Source organism: Macrotis lagotis, chromosome 3 (genome assembly GCF_037893015.1).
Source record: "Macrotis lagotis isolate mMagLag1 chromosome 3, bilby.v1.9.chrom.fasta, whole genome shotgun sequence".
Taxonomy (NCBI): Eukaryota; Metazoa; Chordata; class Mammalia; order Peramelemorphia; family Peramelidae; genus Macrotis; species Macrotis lagotis.
Genome location: NC_133660.1, coordinates 227005823 through 227028953, shown reverse-complemented (window position 1 = coordinate 227028953; position 23131 = coordinate 227005823). Strand labels below are relative to the sequence as shown.

The 23131-nt window shown below is 34.6% G+C and overlaps 1 protein-coding gene across 4 annotated transcripts in view; it reads right to left on the bottom strand.

Annotated features, from left to right (window-relative positions):
* The window catches only part of ATRN (attractin), a 229602-nt gene that overhangs the window by 56554 nt on the left and 149917 nt on the right, over positions 1-23131 (bottom strand). For all 4 annotated transcript variants that reach the window (XM_074229992.1, XM_074229994.1, XM_074229991.1 and 1 more), the window contains exon 25: positions 15911-15972. In XM_074229992.1, the coding sequence (XP_074086093.1) occupies positions 15911-15972 (62 nt within the window). The remainder of the gene's footprint in view (positions 1-15910; positions 15973-23131) is intronic.

The following is a 23131-nucleotide window of genomic DNA, read 5'->3' as shown; positions in this document are numbered from 1 at the left end:
TATTTTGGGGCCCTAATTATGTATGTGTGTGTGTGGGGTGGGGGGAATACAATCAGACTGGAAAGGTAGGAAGGGGTCAAGTTATGGAGACTTTTTAAAAAGCCCAATGAAGGATTTTTTTATATGATCTTGAAGGAATCCCAGGAGTTTATGGAATGTATGCAGGGATAGTGGAGGAAATGAAATGTGACACAGGAAGGTTTGTGTTTTAGAAAGAACACTTTGGTAGCTATATGGATGCCTTAGAGTGGGGAAAGACTTGAGGCCCAGACACCAACCAATCACATGCATACTACAATAATTAAGGCCTGGTGTAAATGGAGTCTGAACTGAGGAAGAGAAAAGGAAATATAGGAGATACTATCTAGGCAGAAATGACAAGATTGGTTAATGAGTAGATATAGAGGGGGAGTAAGAGTGAGCTACTGATGACCCCAAATTGTGAGTCTGGGTGACTAGGAGGATAGCAGTATTCTAAACAATAATTACAAAGTTCAGAAGGGAGGACAGGAGCAGGGGGTTGGGTGGGGGAGATAACAGTTGTGTTTTGAATATGGTGAATCAGAGGCAGGTCCAAGAGGCAGCTGGTGATGAAGGACTAAAGGCAGGTCAGAGCAGGATAAGTAGCTCTGAGAATCATCTGTAGAGAAATCACAGCTTTATCAGCAAAGGATGCCTCAGACCCTTACCAGGTCCCACTAGTTGTTCAAGCTCTCACTGTTTAAGTTATATGGACTTGTCTTACATCCCTCTCTTCCCACAAAGAATAGAAGGTCCTTTAAGGGAAGAAACTGTTTAGGTCTTGTCATTAGAATCTCAGAGCCTAGCATAATTTGATGAATTGATTTGAGGAAAGTTATGACAGGACAAAATAAGGCTTAGATAGAAGAGAAATAAGTTGCCCAGAATCACAAAGTTAGAACACTTTTAGCCCTGTGTCATTCTGCCTAGTTTAGAAAAAAAAGCTTCTTTGTATCTATGATAGAGTCCTTTTTAAAGTTCTCTCCCAGTATGTAAGTTATTTTGCACCATTCTGCTTAAAGTCACCAAGCTAACAGTTTTTAAATCCCTTCATGTTTCTTAAAGGGGCTGTCTCACCCACTATTCTCCAATACACATGAACAAAATATTGTTTGAACCATATTTAAACATAATCATACAGCAATTTCCTCACAATTACCTAATTCACTGATAAGAAGATTGGAACCAGAATCAGGTAAATCTCCAGTTGGCCATAATACAATATGATCAAATCTGTGTAGCTATCTGAAGAGAACGTTATAAAGCAAGAAAATCTCCTTTAAATCAAATATATGACAGAGTAACAAATTGATTTTATTCTTTCCCACTCCCCAATTTCTTATTATTATCATTCTATTTTATTCAAAGATATTAACTACTGCTAGGTATTGGGGAAAAGTGATTCTATAAAAACACAGACCAACAATAGAAACTTGGCTCAAAGGCCATCCTGCTGAGACTCATAGAAATGTTCCATATAGAAAATAAACTTTTTATTCCACCTCAAAGTCCCTTGACTTTGGGATCTGATACTATCTAGGATACCATTGGCTTAGTAAACCTTCTCCTATCTCCATTCAAAATTAAAGGAAATAAATTATAGAGTATACCATGTATAAGCAAATAAGAAATTTAAAAAAGATATATTACCATGAGTAATAAAATATAGTTGAGCAAACATTCCCCATATCTAATGACAAACTTTTGTACCTCTGGAAATATACCTTCCTTGGTTTGGGAATCCCAAATAAAAAATGAAAATAACTTTGAAAGACTTAAGGGAAATGAATAATAAAATGAACAGTCATAACTCTGGAAGGCTGGAGATAAAGTACATTTCCCAATTCTTGGCAAAGGGATGATGGATTTCATACTAGTAATATGGAATGAGACACATATTTTCAGACACAGCCAGTATGTGAATTCATTATGCTCTATTATAATGACTTGTTATAAAGGAGGGCTTTTTGTTACTTGTTAGGGATAGAAGGAATTGGAGGTAGGGAGAAAATGGTAGTAAGAGAGCTGCAAAAACAAGAAAAATAAAGATCATCATCAAAACATTAAAAACACATAGAAAAGAGCAGATAGTTGTTTAGAATAGGATATAGGAATGGAATGTATACAGGGATGGTGGAGGAAATGAAGTGTTGCACAGGGAGGTTTGTGTTTTAGAGAGTACACTTTGGATTCCTTACATGGATGCCTTAAAGTGAGGAAAGACTTCAGTCCCAGACACCAACCAATCAGGTGCATATTACAATACTCAAGGCTGGGGTAATTGGGGTTTGAACTGAGGGAAAGAAGAAGACATATAGGAGATACTATCTAGGTAGAAATGACAAGATTAGGGGCAGCTAGGTGGTACAGTGGTTAGAGCACTGGCCCTGGAGTCAGGAGTACCTGAGTTCAAATCCAGCCTCAGACAAATAATGATCCTAGCTGTGTGACCTTGGGCAAGTCACTTAACCCCCTTTGCCTTAAGTTAAAATTTTTTTAAAATAATTATAAGATTGGTGAACAAGTACAGCAGTTTTATAACTACTGAATTAAATTTCCAATATATTAAAAATTACAGAAACTTATAATGTCACTTACAATTCTGTTTTTGTATATTGAAATGTTCATGGTTATTAAATTCATAATGAAGAAGGAAACTAAAAAGTCTCCTTAATTTAAAGTTAAGAACTAACTTAAATTCCAGTAGCTCAGATTCCCATTAAATTTTTTTTAAAAAAAGACAAAGAATAAGTAAATTAAACAATAAATTTTCTCCCAGCAAACAATTCTTATATTCTAGTTTCAACTCCAAGCCATGCCTTTAACATAAAAGGAACCCTGGGCAAGTCCACTTTTCCATGAGAGAAAGCAAAAAGGGGAGGGGTGACAGGGAGTTCTTATTGCTGAGTTGTTTCAATAGTGTCTGACTCCCTGTGACCCTATTATTTTTTTCTTGGCAAAGACACTCAAGTTTCCTTCTCCAGACCATTTTACAGATGAGGAAACTGTGGCAAACAGGGTCAAGTTACTTGTCCAGGGTCACACAGCCAGGAGTCTGAAGAAGATAGGTCTTTCTGACTTCAGGCCTGGTGTCTAAACTGAGAGAGTCAAGAGAATACAATTACGAATATGCTGAAAATATCACTTCTCTCTTTCCAGTTTCCTGTCTATCCAATCCTGAGTAGACAACTACATTTATAATGCTGAACAAAGCATTTATAATTACTTCATTAGCAAAAAATATAATTACTATAGAATGAGACCTTAACTGGAGAAATATCATTTATACAAAATCTAGCTATGTGACCATTTGAGAAAAATTACTCTGTATGTGTGTGTCTTTGTGTCTGTGATTAAACCTCAAATCAATTTATTTTCCTTTTCTAAAGTTTTATCTTGTGAAATATAATATTAATTTTCATAAAGAAGTGACTGCTTGGTGTTCTGAACAATTGAGAAAAGATCAAATAACTCAGTGAATGGGCTAGGACAAAAAAAATATTTGCAGGTTCTTAAAAGATGACTTTTTTCCCCTTTTTTTCACAGATAGAAATTTCATTTTGAATGTTTAGTTCTTTAAGACAAATTTTTTACTCCCCATTAGACAAGAAAGCTCAAAAAAGTTTTCTGACTTGACCAAAGTCATATAAGCTAGTTTAAGACAGAAGATATAGCTGGGTTTAAAATTCAGAACTTTGGAACTCTAGTTTAAGACTCTTTTTACCAAAATGTGTTCACTTTTTCTTTGCTCTTCTTTATGCAGGTGTTCTAAATGAGCAATGGTAGATATGGAGGAAAAGGAAGTAAGAAAGGAAAAAAATAATTAAGTGTTGATTTAAGCTTTGGTTTGTGGTCTTTTAAAATTGATGAAATACCAGCATTCTGACTAAGAAGTATACAAACCCTTAGATAATTTAACTATTTCTTTCTTTTCTTTTTTTTTTTTAGGTTTTTGCAAGGCAAATGGGGTTAAGTGGCTTGCCCAAGGCCACACAGCTAGGTAATTATTAAGTGTCTGAGACGGCATTTGAACCCAGATACTCCTGACTCCAAGGCCGGTGCTTTATCCACTATGCCACCTAGCTGCCCTCTATTTATTCCCTAAAATAAACAAATAAACAAACAAATAAATAATAAATAAATTTATTACTTAAAAGAAATAGCTAAAGCTAGTATTTACTAAATTCCTAAGGCAGTATAGAAGAAGTGTGAGGTTCAACCCAAAGCAAGCATTTTGGGGTTACTCATGGAAAATTCTATCTCCTAATTGGCTTGAATAACTCCAAATACCAAGGTGAGGTGGACAAAGCTTAAAAAGCAAAAGGATTGGGAACTTCCGGCCAAGATGGCAGAGAGAAGACAGGCACAGTTCTAAAGTCTCCTGATCTCTTCCCCATCTACCACATGAAACAAACCTCTTAAAAGAAATCTGACTCAAAAAAACCCAGAAAGAAAAGCCAGAAGAAAGAACATCTACCTAGGGATTTGTCTCCAGCAGGAGCTGTGGCTGAATTCGAGCGGGTGAGTGTGGGCCCAGAGGGAAGATCAGCCAGGCTCAACCAGACTAGCAGCTGAATTGGAACCGGGAGTCAGAGGGCCCGAGAGTGGGACCTGCTGGATCAGAGGTGGGGCTGGACCACAGGGGCATGAGTCTGTGGGGGAGCAGAGGCGCTGGAGTTGGAGCTGTCCCCCTGGAGATCCCGGACAGGGCTGGGGGGAGAATTCTGGAGCAGGGGAGCTGTGGATACCATCCCTGGGCTCCTCTGGTCTGAGTCCCATTACAACTCAGACTTCTCCCCTAACAAACAAATGCAAACTACTTCTGCTTCAGGCCCAGGTGTGTGAGCAGAAGAACCAGCCCAGCTGAGGAATGACCTCAGGCCAGGGTAAAGCCCACCATGATTGAAGGCAAAAGAATTCAATACCTCCAACTCCTCCCTTCAAGGAAAAGGAGAAGGCCTCAACCAAGGTCACTGACACTCCAGAGAAAGCAACCAGCACCTCCTACTGGCCAGCCAAAGAAACCACACTCAGTGAGTAAAGCCTTTAGCGATCCCAAGCCCCTGTGAACCAGCCCCTCCAAAACTCAGGTCTCAGCAAAATGAAGAAGGGTCAGCGGAAAGGTGGATGCATAGAAAAATTCTTGGAAGGGAAAGATACTAACTCAGAGAGACCTGGAACCTCTGAGGAGAATACAATCTGGTCTTCAATACAGAAAGACTTCCTTGAAGAAATAAGGAGTTTAAAAATCAACTAGAAAATTTGGGGGAGACAATACCTTGCAACAAGAAAACAAATCTCTCAGATCTTCAAATGGGCAAATGCAAAAAGAAATTAATTCTCTCAAAACCTCAATTGGTCAAATGGAAGCTCTTTCAAAAGTATAATTGACCAATTAGAAAAGGAGTTGCAAAAGGTTAACGAAGAAAACTCCTCCCCCCAAAAAAGAATGGAGTCTACAGAAACTAATGACTCCATGAGACAGCAAGAGTCAGTTAAACAAAATCAAAAAATAGAAAAAATAGAAGCAAATGTAAAATACCTCATCAACAAAACCACTGACCTTGAGAATAGATCGAGGAGGGGCAACCTGAAAATTATAGGACTTCCTGAAAACATTGAAGAGAGAAAAAAAGCCTGGACTTAATATTACAGGATCTAGTGATGGAAAACTGCCCTGATATCATGGAATCGGAGGGCAAAGTAGTTATTGAAAGAGTACATCGATCCCCACCAGAAAAAGATCCTAAAATGAAAACACCAAGGAATGTTGTGGCCAAACTGCAGAACTATCAGATAAAAGAGAAAATCCTGCAAGCAGCCAGAAAGAAACAATTTAAATATCAAGGAGCCACAGTAAGGATCACACAGGACCTGGCTGCATCAACTTTAAGGGATCGAAGGGCTTGGAACTAGATATTTCAAAGAGCATGGGAGCTTGGAATGCAGCCAAGAATCTACTTTCTTGCAAAGCTGAGCCTTCTCTTCCAGGGAAAAAGATGGACATTTAATGAAATGGAAGAATTCCAAAAATTTCTGATGAAAAGACCAGAGCTAAATAGAAAATTTGGGCATCAAACAAGAGGTTCAAGAGACACATGAAAAGGTAAAAAAAAAGGGGGGGGTGGTAAAAGAAAAAAAATTGCAATCCAGTAAGTTGAAACTGGCTATATCCCAGCATGGGGGTAAAAAAAAAAAAGATTCTCATAAACCTTGAGAAATGTAACTCTAACAGAGAGAATACACCTAGCCAGAAATGATGGACATTCATGACCTTATCCATGAGACTACTATCTAATGGGAGGTAACTGGCTTTAACCCCACTTGGGAGAAAGACTCTAATAACTCTCAGGAATTTTGACTCTATTCGATAGAATATACAGAACTAAAAGGGACAGACACTTAGAATTTTCTATGACTTAAATAGAATGATCTAAAAAAAAACACTACTGCCCTAAAAAGGGGGACATGAAAGAGATGGGAGGAGGGAGGGGATTGAATGGGGTAAATCTCATTACACTAAGAAGTACAAAAAACCTATGGTAATAGTTGGGAAGAAGGGAGCAGAGGAGAAACACCTGAATCTTCTCATCAGACTTGGCTTAAAGTCAAGCTACACATACTCAGTTAACTTATAAAACATCTAACCTTTCAAGTATTAAAAGGGGAAAAGGGGAGGGGGGATGGAGAAAGGGAAGGGGAGTGGGGAAAATAAGGGGAAATAACAAAAGGAAGGGAAGGGAAAAGGGAAAAAGGGAAAGGGGAAAGAAAGTGGAGGGCGTGATATAGGAGGGCAAACAAACTGAAGGAGGTGGTTTTCAGAAACAAAAGACTGGGGAATATGGATAAAGGGGGGGAAGGGGGAAAATACAAACAGAGGGAAGATAGCATGGAGGGCAATAAAGAATTAGTAATCATAACCTTGAATGTGAATGGGATGAACTCTCCCTTAAAACGTAACCAAATAGCAGAGTGGATTAAAAACCAGAATCCTACAATATGCTGCTTACAAGAAACTCATTTGAAGCAGAGGGATACATATAGAGTAAAGGTAAAAGGCTGGAGCAAAATATATTTTGCTTCAGCTGAAGTAAAAAAAGCAGGGGTAGCAATCCTTATCTCAGACAAAGCAGCAGCAAAAATAGATAGCGTTAAAAGAGATAAGGAAGGAAACTTTATCCTCTTAAAAGGTACCATAGACAATAAAGTCATTTCAATATTGAATATATATGCACCCAGTGGGACAGCACCCAAATTCTTAGAGGAGAAGCTGAAAGAATTACAGGAAGACATAGGCAGCAAAACTCTACTAGTGGGAGACCTCAACCTCCCACTATCAGATCTAGAAAAATCGAATCATAAAACAAACAAGAAAGAAATTAGGGAGGTAAATAGATGGTTAGAAAAATTAGATATGGTAGACTTATGGAGGAAACTGAATGGGGATAGAAAGGAATATACCTTTTTCTCTGTAGTACATGGAACTTATATAAAAATTGACCATGTACTAGGACATAAAAACCTAATGATCAACTGCAGAAAGGCAGAAATAGTGAATGCATCTTACTCAGATCACAATGCAATAAAAGTCATATGCAATACTGGGCCAAGTAGATATAGACCCAGAACAAATTAGAAACTGAATAACCTCATTTTAAAAAATGAGTGGACCAAAAAACAAATTATAGAAAGAATTAACCGTTTTATCCTAGATAATAATAATAATGAAACAACATACCAAAACCTATGAGATTCATTCAAAGCAACTCTCAGGGGATATATTATAGCTCTAAATGCTTATATGAATAAATTGGAGAAAGAGGAAATCAATGAACTAAACATGCAACTAAAAAAATCAGAGAAAGAATAAAACAAAAATCCCCAATTAAGTACCAAATTAGAAATTCTAAAAATTAAAGGAGAAATTAATAAAATTGAAAGCAAAAAAACTATTGAATTAATAAATAAAACCAAAAGTTGGTATTATGAAAAAACCAATAAAATAGATAAACCTCTGGTCAATTTGATTAAAAAAAAGGAATAAGAAAACCAAATTTCTAGTATCATAAATGAAAAAGGTGAACTCACCACCAATGAGGAGGAAATTAAAGTAATAATTCGAAATTATTTTGCCCAACTCTATGCCAATAAATTTGATAATCTAAGTGAAGTGGATGAATATTTACAAAAATATAAGTTGCCCAGGTTAAATGAAGAAGAGATTAAATACCTAAACAACCCTATCTCAGAAAAAGAAATTCAACAAGCCATTACTGAACTCCCTAAAAAAAATCTCCAGGGCCTGATGGATTCACAAGTGAATTCTACCAAACATTTAAAGAACAATTAGTTCCAATCCTATATAAACTCTTTGGAAAAATAGGGAAAGATGGAACTCTGCCTAACTCTTTCTATGAAACCAATATGGTACTGTTACCTAAACCAGGAAGAGTTAAAACAGAGAAAGAAAATTATAGACCTATTTCCCTGATGAATATAGATGCAAAAATCCTAAATAAAATCTTAGCAAAATGATTACAACAAGTCATCACTAGGATAATACATTATGATCAAGTAGGATTTATTCCAGGAATGCAGGGTTGGTTCAATATTAGGAAAATTGTTAGTATACTCAATTATATCAACAACAAACCTATCAGAAATCATATGATCATATCAATAGATGCTGAAAAAGCTTTTGACAAAATACAGCATCCATTCCTATTAAAAACACTAGGGAGTGTAGGAATAAATGGACTGTTCCTTAAAATAATTAGCAGTATCTATCTGAAACCATCAACAGCATTATATTCAATGGGGACAGGCTAGAGGCATTCCCAATAAGATCAGGGGTGAAACAAGGGTGCCCATTATCACCACTACTATTCAATATTGTATTAGAAATGTTAGCATCAGCAATTAGAGAAGAAAAAGAAATTGAAGGAATTAGAATTGGGAAGGAAGAGACAAAACTCTCACTCTTTGCAGATGACATGATGGTCTACCTAGAAAATCCCAAGAAATCATCTAAAAAACTACTGGAAACAATTAGCAATTTTAGCAAAGTTGCAGGTTATAAAATAAACCCTCATAAATCATCAACTTTTCTATATATGTCTAGCAAGAAACAGCAGGAAGAGCTAGAAAGAGAAATCCCATTCAAAGTAACCTCAGACAGTATAAAATATTTGGGAGTCTATTTGCCAAGACAGACTCAGAATCTTTTTGAAAACAATTATAAAACACTTCTCACACAAATTAAATTAGATTTAAATAACTGGGCAAATATCATGGATAGGTAGAGCTAATATAATAAAAATGACAATTCTACCAAAACTAAACTATCTGTTTAGTGCCATACCAATCAAAATTCCAAAAAATTACTTTAATGAGTTAGAAAAAATTGTAAGTAAATTCATATGGAGAAATAAAAAGTCAAGAATTGCCAGGAGCTTAATGAAAAAAAGTGCAAAAGAAGGTGGCTTAGCCCTACCTGATCTAAAATTATATTATAAAGCATCAGTCATCAAAACTGTTTGGTATTGGCTAAGAAATAGAGTGGTGGACCAGTGGAATAGACTAGGTGTAAAAGCAGGAGATGATTATAGTAATCTGCTGTTTGATAAACCCAAAGAGTCTGGCCATTGGGATAAAAACTCCCTCTTTGATAAAAATTGCTGGGAAAATTGGAAGTTAGTATGGAAGAAATTTAGATTAGACCAACACCTCACACCCTTTACCAAGATAAGATCCAAATGGTTACAGGACATAGACATAAAAAACAATACTATAAGCAAATTAGAAGATCAAGGACTAGTCTACCTGTCAGATCTATGGAAAGGTGAACAGTTTATGACTAAGGAAGAGTTGGAGAACATCACCAAAAACCAATTAGATGATTTTGATTACATTAAATTAAAAAGCTTTTGCACAGATAAAACCAATGTAATCAAGATCAAAAGAAATGTAGTAAATTGGGAAAAGATCTTTACAACTAATGATTCTGACAAAGGACTCATTTCTAAAATATACAGAGAACTGAGTCATATTTTTAAAACAAAAAGCCATTCCCCAATTGACAAATGGTCAAAGGATATGCAAAGGCAATTTACAGATGAGGAGATCAAAGTAATCCATAGCCATATGAAAAAATGCTCTAAATCATTAATTATTAGACAAATGCCAATTAAAGCTTCCCTGAGGTACCACCTTACACCTTTCAGATTGTCCAGTATGACCAGGAAGGATAATAATCATTGTTGGAAGGGATGTGGGAAATCTGGGACACTATTACACTGTTGGTGGAGCTGTGAACTCATCCAACCCTTCTGGAGAGCCATTTGGAACTATGCCCAAAGGGCAACAAAAATGTACATACCATTTGACCCAGCAATACCACTACTGGGTCTATACCCTGAAGAGATGAGGAAAAAGGGTAAAAACATTACTTGTACAAAAATATTTATAGCAGCCCTGTTTGTGGTGGCAAAGAATTGGAAATCCAGTAAATGTCCTTCAATTGGGGAATGGCTTAGCAAACTGTGGTATATGTATGTCATGGAACACTATTGTTCTATTAGAAACCAGGAGGGACGGGATTTCAGGGAAACCTGGAGGGATTTGCATGAACTGATACTGAGTGAGATGAGCAGAACCAGAAAAACACTGTACACCCTAACAGCAACATGGGAGTAATGTTCAAGCTTGAAGGACTTGCTCTTTCCATCAGTGCAACAATCGGGAACAATTTTTGGCTGTCTGCAAAGGAGAGTACCATCTGTATCCAGATAAGGAGCTGTGGAGTTTGAACAAAGTACAAGGACTATTCCCTTTAATTTAGAAAAAAAAAACAGATAGCTTATTGTCTGATCTTGTTACCTCTTAGACTTCTCTTTAAGGATATGATTTCTCTTTCATCACACCCAATTTGGATCAAGGTACAACATGGAAACAAAGTAAAGACTGACAGAGTACATTCTGTTGGGGGGGAGGGGGGAGGGAAGCAAGATTGGGGAAAAAATGTAAAACTCAAATAATATCTTTAATAAAAATAAATTTAAATAAAAAAAAAGCAAAAGGATTTTTAAGCCTGAAATCAGGTTGATAGCAGCTATACAACAGTTCTACAAAAAATATTTTTTGAATGACTGTTCAAATAATCTTGGTCCCAATTTCTTTCTCTAGCAACTTATTAATGGCTTCCTCATTTTCTTTGTCTAAGTTTGGATTGTTTTGGCTATTTCCTGCTTCAGTCTGGGTTTATTTATTTAATGATCAATTTTCTTTGAATTCTCAGGTTTTTGCATACCTATAATTACCAACCTGGGTTTCTAAGACTAATTGAGAAAATGCATCTCTCTTGACTCTTTTAAGAGGTAGAGTGCTGAATATTACATACACTGTGGATAATTGTTGAGTTAGATTTTATTTTTTTCTATTTCTTTTCTTTTTTTTTCAAAACAAGAGATGAAGTTAGATTCTGGATAGAGAACCAACTTTTAAGACAAGAGATATGAGTTCAAATCCTGTTTGAGAAATAGTGATGAACTTCAATGTTCCAGGACAGGAATTAAACTCCATTTCCAATTCCAATCAATTTCCAGTTTCAATTTCCAATCAAATACAATACCAAGAGCACCAGAATTATATTTTTAAATGTTAGCATTAAACAAAATAAAATGTTAGTTTTAAAAAATATATAAAACATAATATTAATTTGTGATAGGTCCATTACAATATCCTTTACTTAACTAGTTATTTACTCCTAAAATCTATGTCTATTCTGAAGCTCTTGCCTTTGATTCAAAATAACAATGCATACCTCTAAAAAATACTTCAGGATCATGCCCAAGTTTGTCTATGCTATTGTAAACTTAGCTTTCTTCTGGAAGTATTGTCTGAGCCCATGTGAATTACCCGAGCTGAGTAGTAATCATTAAGTGTGATATGTATTGGGGAGATTTTATGCCAAAAGCTGGATATGTATATTAGTTTCCTCAGTATTCTTCAACAGGGTCACTAACAAGACCATTTTGTCTGATCCTTACTAAATGAATTCATCCTATAGTACTTCTGAATCCACAGCCTTATTCTTTAAAGTAGTAGTAGTAGGTGCTTCCCCCTTAAAGAGCCCAGCTCCCAAAGTTTTAGAACAAAGTTGATTATCTATTGCTTAGTTTGAAGGGTTCGGATGTCTGCCTTCCCTTTCTTGCCTGTGTCACTTTTTTTTTAACCTTCCAGTATTCTGATGGAAGCCAGGATACCTCTCTGCTTCTTTACATTATTTTTTCTTTATTTTTACAATTAATTCTTTCTTTAAAAAAATTTAATCAGCAAAATTCTGTCATCTTTCCTCCCCCCTCACCTTCTCCAATTGAGAAGAAAAACAAAACCTCTGTTAAAAACATGTATAGTCAAGTGAAACAAATTTCCACATTGGCTGGCCATGTCCCAAAGGAAATATATAAACAGAAAGAAATATACACATACACACATATAAGGAAAAGTATATAAATATATATAAACATATGTGGAAATATAAACAAATACATATCTGAACATTTAAAGCTGAACAATATATAATCAACCTTGCTCTAAATCAGAGGAATCTGGGCTTAGGAATTTAGTAAGGAAGAATGATGCTGTGGATTCACAGGTGACATTAGATAAGACTTTTCTTTCTCTTCCCTCTCCAGCCCCAATATATTTTTCTTCCCCATTTTTCCATTCTTCTAAGATCATTAAAGCATAAGAAACCTATTTCCCAGTCCCAGGTCTTCTGTCTAATTTGTCCTCTATGATCAACTGATAGGGTTCAAAGAGGCACATGTATCATCTTCTCTTATCAGAAGGTAAATAATTTATATTCCTTATATGATTGTTTACCCTTTTCTGTTTCTTTTAACTTTAAGCTTGAATTTCAATGATCCATTAGGAATATTTGGAAGTCCTCTATTTTATTAAAGTCGCCCCCCCCCCAACAGAGTTACACTCCATTTTTCTGGGTAAGTTTCTCTTGGCTGTCAGCTTACATAGTCTGCCTTATGGAATATCATATTTCAAAATCTCAGTTTCTGAGATCCTGCTATGTCCTGTGTGATCCTGACTGTGCCTTCTTGGTACTTGAATTCTTTTTTCCTAAAGCTGCTTGCAGCATTTTTTCCTTTGATCTGGAAGCTTTGAATTTTGGCTATGATGTTCCTTCATTTTGGGGTTTCATTTGACATTCTAAGAAATATGGACAATTTTCTTTTAATCTGTTTTGAAATGTATGAAATGCTATTTATGTTTTCTTCTTTTCTTTGACTTTGTTTTACAGGTCCTCATTACTATTAGTTTGGACAACTGGAATAATCTCCTGTCTTCTCTCCATCTTTAATTTTTCAAGAATAGTCTTTCTTATAATGAGATTATATCTTTGCATTATTATATCTTTTATTCATGAACTAATCTTTTTTTTTTTAGGTTTTTTTTGCAAGGCAAATGGGGTTAAGTGTCTTGCCCAAGGCCACACAGCAAGGTAATTATTAAGTGTCTGAGACTGGATTTGAACACAGGTACTCCTGACTCCAAGGCCGGTGCTTTATCCACTACGCCACCTAGCCGCCCCCATGAACAAATCTTAATTGGTAATCTACTGTCTATCTAAAAACTCAAAGTTCTTTAGAAACTAATACCATTCTACTTTTCCAGATTTATCTGACATTGCTCTGCTCCAGCCAAACTGGAATATTTCTGTACTTACAATGAAAATGCTCTGGATTTTTATCTCTCTGTGAATTTACTCACACTATATTCCCCTATATGTAGAATATTTTCTACTTCCCACTTTTTGCCTATCAATTCCCATCCACCTTTTAAAATTGAACTCAAAGGTCACATCTTCCATGAGGTATTTCCTGAATAATAATAATAATAATAATAATAATAATAATATTTCTCTTTTCCTTTACCAGATTACACACAAAACTTTATTTTGTTCTTTCCCTAAAGCACTTGTCATCTAAAACTTTATATTAAAGGATGGCCAAAGGAGGATGAATTTTCACACTTGGCATCTTTCAAAGCCATTTTCTAAGCTGTGAAGACCCTTTGGATATGTAGGATTTAAATAGGCATTAAAATTATGAAAACACAGGACTTTAGGGGCTTGTCCTTATATCGTATCTAAATTTATCTCTACAACTTCTACCCATTAATCCCAGTTCTGCATCTTGAGACTGATAAAAACAAGATTACACATCTCTGTGCTATTTTATCCCCTGCAAGGTCCACAAAGGCAAAAAATGACTATTATGTAAACTTTATACCTCTATCATGATATATAACATAACATGTTAGACAGTAATTTCTTAATATTTGCTGAATGAATGAATCAAACATCTTAATTTAGATATCCTAGCTTAACTGAAAATTTTAGTACCATACATGTAGTTATAAAACCTCAAGAGAAAGCAGGGAATGGATAAGGCCTTGGACTGGTGTTTAAGGAAAGGTAAAAATATTTCTGTAGTGCTAACTCTGAGCCAGTTTCTCTGTACAACACTTAACAATGAGCCCATCCTCGCAATAATCATGGGAAACAGGGTGTCATTATTAGCCCTATTTTTGAACTGAGGAAACTAAAGCAAACAAATCTTAAAGTGACTTCCCAGGGTCACACAGCTAGATAAAGAGTGGATCTTAACTTAGATCTTCCTGTTTCCAGGTTCCACTCTCTATCCACTGAGTTGCCTAGTTGCCAACCTAGAAAACAATTCAGATTACAAAAGGAACTATACTATCTGTAGAAAACAATGCAACTAAGGAAAAATAGAGCAAATTGAATTGTACTAATTTTTTCTGAATTAGATAGTGAAAGTATGGGATACTCCTTCCAAGTTAAAAACCTGCTTTCGAGATTTGATTTCTCTATTCAAACTTCTGACCCACCTCATTGGGTGTCATTAGAGTAAGTCCTGAATAAAACTCCCAAAGCCTAACACAGAGAATTAACTCCTCTTTTGATAGGGTCTTACAGTCAAGTAGCCTTAGATCTTCAGAAAGTATAAGTAATGATTTGCATGTAGTTTATTTGGTATGCATTTTAATATCTTTCATTTGTTTTATGAATAAATATACATATATCATATACTCACAGGACAACTACATGTATGGGTACATGCACATAAATAAAAAGAGAATAAAATCAGTATCAGTGTCAGGGTTTCACAGTCTTATATTGGGTTTCTCTGGCTATGTTTGGTTGACTTCTATTGTTTATCTTGGAATTCATAAACTAAAATCCCATAGGTCATCACATGAAATAGATAACATTTGGTGACAGGGAAGTGGGATCTTTGATCTGCTAATCAATTTCAAGTTTGATATAGGAGAAGAGAAACTACTGACAGTCAGAAACTGTGATTTCCCTGAATCAGAGAAACCCCAAATGTACTCAGGTTTTGAATTTTAAAGATCACCTTGAATGCACATTTATGTTATTAAAAAATTGGAATACTTTACCTTCAACTGAAGAAATATCCTAATCATTCACAATTTAAAGCAGGTGGGCCCATTCAATGTTATGAAAAACTGATACACAAACAAAATTTGCCAACCATATTTCTATGGGTATTCTGAAGGAAGTTATTCACATTTCAAAAAGATTCTCCACTTTATAAAAGAGAGCAAGAATTTTTCAAATTGAACTGAGTTTATTTTTGTTTCCTTTAAACCCCAGTTTAAAACATACAATTTTCTAAAAACATACCTACTCTACATAGTAAGACCCACCTGCTATGGAAACAAAGGGTAATTATTCTTTCTTTAATGAAGTCATTCTGTTTAAGAAACCCAATCACCTAATATTCAAAGAGCAGAATGTTTTAGTATTCAGAAATACAAGTACCTGAAAAAGGTCACAAAGAACTGTACGAGGTCCATAAAGTTGCTGTGCTGAGAGAATGCAATCTGTAAAGGGAAAACAAACAGTATATATGTTACTGTTCCAGGAAGGATACAAATAGGAAGCTCAGCATTGCCATTCTCACTCACATTCAAACTAAAGGGAGGATATTTTCAGGGAAAAACTGAATTAATGTTTCAAATTGGTTTTTAATTTTGCTCAGTTGCTAACCCAAATGATTGCTTGCTGTTCCAAGACTGCAACACAACTTGTGATATAGTTTCCAACTTACCCCTAAAATAAAATTCAAACCCCTTAATTCGGTTCCTCAAGGATTTATAAGCTAACGTGTTCCCTTATCACAAATTCTTCTGACTCTCATACTCAGACCTGCATCCAAATGAATCCAACACCTCTCCTAAATAAAATATATTGAATACTGATTCTGTGTCTTTCAAAAGACCCTATTTTTCCTTTTGATCAGATTCCAGCCCTTCAACTTCCTTTCCCCCATACCTCCCCCATTCAAGCTCTTCCTCTGATCACTTTTTTTTTGACTCTAGGCATTCCTGTAGCCTAAAGACTTAGATAAGCATTTATTAGCGATAGATTAAGCTTCTTGAAAAAGTGATATAAGAAATTATCAGTTCTGTGATGCTGAGTGAGATGAGTAGAACCAGAAAAACAATATACACTGTAACAGCAACATGGAGGCAATGGACCTGCTCATTCCATCAGTGCAACAATTGGGGACAATTTGGGGCTCTCTGCAATGGAGAATACCATCTGTACCCAGAAAAAGAACTGTGGGGTTTGAATAAAGACCAAGGACTATTACCTTTAATTTAGGGGAAAAAACTGATATCTTATTGTCTGATCTTGCTATCTCTTATACTTTATATTTCTTCCTTAAGAATATGATTTTTCTCTCATCACATTCAATTTGGATCAATATATACCATGGAAACAATGTAAAGAATGACAAATTGCCTTCTGTGGGGGGTGGGGGGGAGGGAAGTAAAATCAGGTGAAAAATTGTGAAACTCAAAATAAATAAAAGCTTTAAAAAAAGAAATTATCAGTTCTTTAAAATAACAAATAATTGTTTATATTTACATATTATGAAAATTATGCAAAAAAATCTGAGCTATATCTAATAGATACTTTCCCTCTATTTGTGGTGATGAAAAGTGCTTTTAAAACAGTATAGTGCTAGAAATGAAAGTTATAGAAAGAGTTCTATAAAAATATGGCCAACTTTTAAAAAACTGTAAAATGACATTCACTCAACATTTATTGAGCACCTACCATCAGTCACTATGAGATCATAAGGAAGTCAGTAAACCTACATTCTAGTTCTGGCTCAATCACTAATTTGAAAGTTCTTGAATAAGTTCCCTGACCTCGGTGTCAGTAAAATAAAGATGACAGACTAAATCAAATGTTCTTAACCTGGGGTTTGGAAATCTGGCTTGTTTTTTAAATAGTATTTTGTTGACTGTATTTCAATGTAATTGGTTTTCATTAATCCTATATATTTTATTTTGCACACTTAAACATATAGTTCTGAGAAGTGGGGTTCTTTGGCTCCACTGCATTTTCAATACAGGATCCATGAAATAAAATAGATTAAAAATAGATGAACTAAAAAATCCTCGTTGTTTCTAACACTCTAGGCTTCTATGAGTCTTATGCTACATTGAGTTTCATCCTAAAACAGAAATTATAACCTTACAACTCTGAGTTGGCACCCAGAATAATCTATTCTGGGGCCATTAAGTTTATGTTGTCTTAAACCTTGGAAAGAATCTAAAGCAAGGGTCACTGAATATCATGAAGAAATGTACATGTTTTTGAAAATTGAAGCAATGCCTAAATAGGACTGAAGCTTTTGTTTTAAATCCTAATCTTTTAAAGGCACACAATCTTCATAATAAAAATGTGAGATACCATGTAATTTTATTCATTAAAAAAAAAGTCAAAAGTGTTCTAAAACACAGAATAACAAAATCTATCCCTAGTTCTTCTTTTAACTATAAGATGTTAGACAAATTACTTCCATAGTGGCATAACAGAATATGCTATTATAGAATAGTAAAGGTTTAGAAGAATAATACTAGATTTTGAAGCAGAGAATTTATTTTCAGATCTTAGTTTAACTCTTACTACCCCATGTATATTTCAGCAAGTTACTTCCTTTTGGACTTAAGTTTCAGCTTGTGTACAATGAGGTTGAGTTAAGATAATGCCTAAGAATTCTTTCTGCTATGACATTCTATGATATTTGAGATCAGCAGGATAGCTTTCATACTGTATAAGAATGTCAGGAAGCCACTGAATCAGGTTGTGAAGATGGTCTTAGAGATGGTCTAGCCAAACCCCAGTCATCTAAGATAGGAAAAGAGAGGTCCAGGAGTGGAAGTGATTTGTTTATGATTACAAGGTAAGCTTCTTGGTAAAGTTGTTTCTAGAACCAAGATTACTGAAGGAGACCAAAGCTTTTACCATTTTATGACATCCTCATTAAAACAGTTCTCAATGAGATAGTATAAATTCTATTGAATCAACCTCAAAGGACAAGGACACAATTGACAACAGGGTCAAACAAGGGAAACTTTTTTGCAAGCCATTTGTTTTACATTTCACAGTCATACATACCCCCATACACCATCAAAATAAATGAAGGAAAATTAAGACAAAACAATGAGGCTCAATTAGATCTGAGAATCTTCCAAAATCAACACTTTTCTTGTAAAGTATTGATATGTTTCCCTTTGACCATCTGTTCCCACTTTAACTTTTTTGTTACTGGTATTGGCAGAAGTTGTTCTTTGATCTCATTATGCCACCTTTTCCCTTCTTACATACACATAAGGTGATCTCAATTCTAGCACAGATTCTTTCATCTTTATTTAAATCCTTTTTCTTAAAGTTCAACTTAGCTGTCACTTTCTCCATGAAACTTTCCCTAATTCCTGAAGCTGACTTAGGGATAGGTTTCATTTCCTCTAGAAATTTTCTTCTAGCACATTGATTTAAAAAAAAGAACATTTACCCTCAGTACAGTAAATCTTATATCATATTTATTTAAGGGAGTATTAAATATACTCACTTGACTGTAAACTCCTTGAGGGACTGAGAAACTGTAATTTTTGCAATTTTGTGTGCTTGACATAATGTCCTACATATAATAAACAGTGATCAAATTGAACTAAATAGTGTGGGTGAGAGATAATGAAAGTAGTAGCAATGGAAAAAGAAAAGGGAGTAATAGAAGACAGTCTGGAAAGAAAATGAATTATCAGAATCTGGCAGCTGATTCAGTGTACAGGGGGAGGAAGATGAAAAAGTGAATGATAACTCCAACTATTAGTTGGAAAGAATGGTACTGATGTCATGAAAATAAAAAAAGACGAATGTGGCAGAAGGGTAGGGTTTTTTTTCTGGTTTTCACATTAGACATGGTGTGACAGAAGAAACAGTTTGTAAAAAAAATTTACAGGTCACAAAAAAGAAAAAACAAAAAAAATAAAGAAAGTAAAAATAGTATGCTTCAATCTGCATTCAGACCACACCAGTTCTTTCTCTGGATGAGGATAACATTTTCCATCACAAGTCTTCTTATAGTTGTATGGAAAAAATGTTCTAAATCACTATTAATTATAGAAGTGCAAATTAAAACAACTCTGGGGTGTCACCTCACATCTATCAGATTGGTTAATATGACAAAAAAGAAAATGACAAAAGTTGGAGAGAATGTGGGGAAAACTGGGATTCTGATGCACTATTGGTGGAGTTGTGAACTGGTCTAACCATTCTGGAGAACAAGTTTTTTTTTCTTTTTTTTTTTTTTTGCAGGGCAAAAATGGATCATGGTATTGTTGAGATGAGTTAAGACAATCATAGATGATTGTTGCACAATGTTGCTGTTACTGTGTGTATAATATTCTCCTGGTTCTGCTCACTATACTTTATATCAGTTCATGTAAGTTCTTCCAGGTTTTTCTGAAATCTGCAAATTGCAGTCTGGAACTTTGCCAAAAGGGCAATCCAATTGTGAATACTTTGTGATCCAACAATGTAACTCTTAGACCTGTAACTCAAAAAGATCATAAAAAAGGAAAAAGAACAAATATGTACAAAATATTAACAGTTCTTTTTGTGATGACAAAGAACTAGAAATTGATGAAAAGCAGAACAAGTTGCGGTTCATGAATGTAATGAAATACAATCGTGAGATAGGAAATGATGAACAGGCAGATTTCAAAAAAACCTAGGAAGATTTACATGAACTGATGCTGAGTAAAATGAGCAAAAACAGAAAAACACTGTACACAGCAACACTATGTGATGATCACTTATACTAGACTGACATTTCAAAAGAACTGTGATGGAAAATGCCATCCATATCCAGAGAAAGATTTGTGGATTCTAAATGAAGATCAAAGCATACTATTTTCACTTTTTAAAAATTTGTTGTTTGTTTTTATCCTTCTCATGGTTTTTCCCTTTTATTCTGATTCTTTTTTCATAGCATGAAAAATATGGAAATATGTTTAACATGATGTTACACATTTAGGTTATATCAGATTGCTTGCTGTTTTGGGGAGGAAGGAAAAAATTTTTATAAAAATGAATGCTGCAGGGTGGCTAGGTGACGCAGTAGATAGAGCACTGGCCCTGGAGTCAGGAGGTCCTGAGGTCCTGAGAAAAAAGAAAAAAGGGGCGGCTAGGTGGCGTAGTGGATAAAGCACCGGCCTTGGAGTCAGGGGTACCTGGGTTCAAATCCGGTCTCAGGCACTTAATAATTACCTAGCTGTGTGGCCTTGGGCAAGCCACTTAACCCCATTTGCCTTGCAAAAACAAAAAAAACAAAAAAAAAGAAAAAACTTGTTCTCCAGAATGGTTAGACCAGTTCACAACTCCACCAATAGTGCATCAGAATCCCAATTTTCCCCACATTCTCTCCAACTTTTGTCATTTTCTTTTTTGTCATATTAACCAATCTGATAGATGTGAGGTGACACCCCAGAGTTGTTTTAATTTACACTTCTATAATTAATAGTGATTTAGAACATTTTTTCCATACAACTATAAGAAGACTGGGTTTTGGGGAAAAGATTAAGAGTTCAATTTTGGACATCTTTCCCTTTTCTCTCTACAATTATCTCATAGATGACCTCACCCCCTTTATATGTTTTCTATCACCATGTAATACTTTAAATTCTGGTGTATCTGTTTGTGGCATTGAGAAGTTGGGGAGGTTTTTGTGTGGGGGGGGGAGGGAAGAGTTGATAATAGTGTATTTCTTGGATTCCTTTGTCTTATTCCCTTTGAAAACCAACCATAGATCAAATAATTACAGACACTGATTTCCAAAAAGAACATTAATCATATAACTACAAAGAAATTTAAATAGCTAATAATACTGGGTCCTACAGCATAGCAAATATAGAACCCATTATTTTTTATTTATTATATTTATTTATTATAATTTATTTTTCCAACTACATGCAAAGATAGATTTCAATATTAATTTTTTTAAGATCTTGAGTTCCACATTTTTTTCTTCCCTCTCCCCTCCCCTTGATACTGCAACAAATAATCTGATATAGATTATACATGTATTATTATTATTATATTCAATTACTACACTCAAATAGTAGTAGAAACCTAAAAAATGATAGAACAGAAAGGTAAAGGATCATTAGAAGCAAGATATAATATAAAGTAGCAAAAATCATTAGCCTATCTGTAAATTTCTAACAAAAATCTGCCAGAGTAGACAGAAAAAGAAACTCTCAGAATATCTACAAAAATGCATAAAAAAATTTGGGAATCAAATTAAAAAGATACTCTCAGGACTTGTATACAAAAGCAAATGAAAACAAATAATTGTAGGTATTGTCTTTTGTTTATGGTTGGACTGTGCCAACATAATAAAAAAAGAAATACTATCAAAATTACGTTATGAATTTAGTGCCATACCAAATTATTAGAACTTATCAAAATAATACCAAAATACATCTATGGGAGCAAAAGATCAAGGGAAATGATGAAAAAAAGTAGGTGAGAATAAAGGATCCTGAATTGTTTAGTTTCAAACTAAACCATAAAGTAATAATCTCTCTAAAACTCACATATTGCTTAAAAATGGAAAATTTAGTAAATTGTAAAGACTAGGTAAGACCCAGAATTAATCAAACATGTTAGCCATGTGACCAATAAATCCAAATCATCAACTACTAGATTGAGGATTCCCTAAATTAGAAATTTAGCTCTTGGGGTCTCCCCTAAGACTCTTTCAAAACTATTTTAATAATAATAATTCTAAGATGCTTCCTATTAAAATATTCCTAATTTTTCTAACAACATACTTAAAGGAGGCTAAATAAATCTTTCATATTCTTTAACTAAAACAATATATTACAACAGAATGAATGTAGAAGCAATAGATTTCTATAAAGCCAGACCATGAAAAAGAATTACAAAAATATGTAAAACAAGGCTACTTTCACTATACTTTTTGTCCTGGAAATTTTTTCATAAAAATAACAATCTCTGTTAACATGAAATAGTTTTGTCATTATTTTAAAATGAATTAAGAAATATTTTTAAAACTTTATCAATTTTAACTTCTAATATATTAAATATCAATAGCATATAACCCACATACAAACTTGGGGGTCCTCAATCAAACTGAGAAGTTTGATAGCAGCTGCCCTAAGTCAAAAATTGCTAGGAAAACTAGAAGACAGTTTAGCAGATATGAGTTTTAAGCCAACATTTTACACATTTTCACTAATTTATAGATTAATTTTTTAAAAATAGAGAATGGGAGGAAAATGTCTTATAGAATGATAGATACAAGGAGAATTCTTAATTAAACATAGGATAATTGTGATTACAGAAGTTAAAATATGTACTTCTAATTACATAAAACTGAAAATATTTGCACAAACAAAATCAAAGTAGCTAGAATAAGAAAAATCATTAACTGAAAGAAATCATTAAATAAAAAAAGAAATCGCTATAAAAATATTTATGGAGTGGTGGGAGCAAGTGGTAAAGCAACAGTGCAATGAAAAAGAAAAGTACATGACTAGCATTAAAACAGAAAACTCACAGCTATTACTTCCATCACCACTTCCTCTCAAACTCCAGTGAAGCATTACCATCTATCTGACACTGTATCCTAAGAACCAGTGGGCCTTTGCAGCTAGC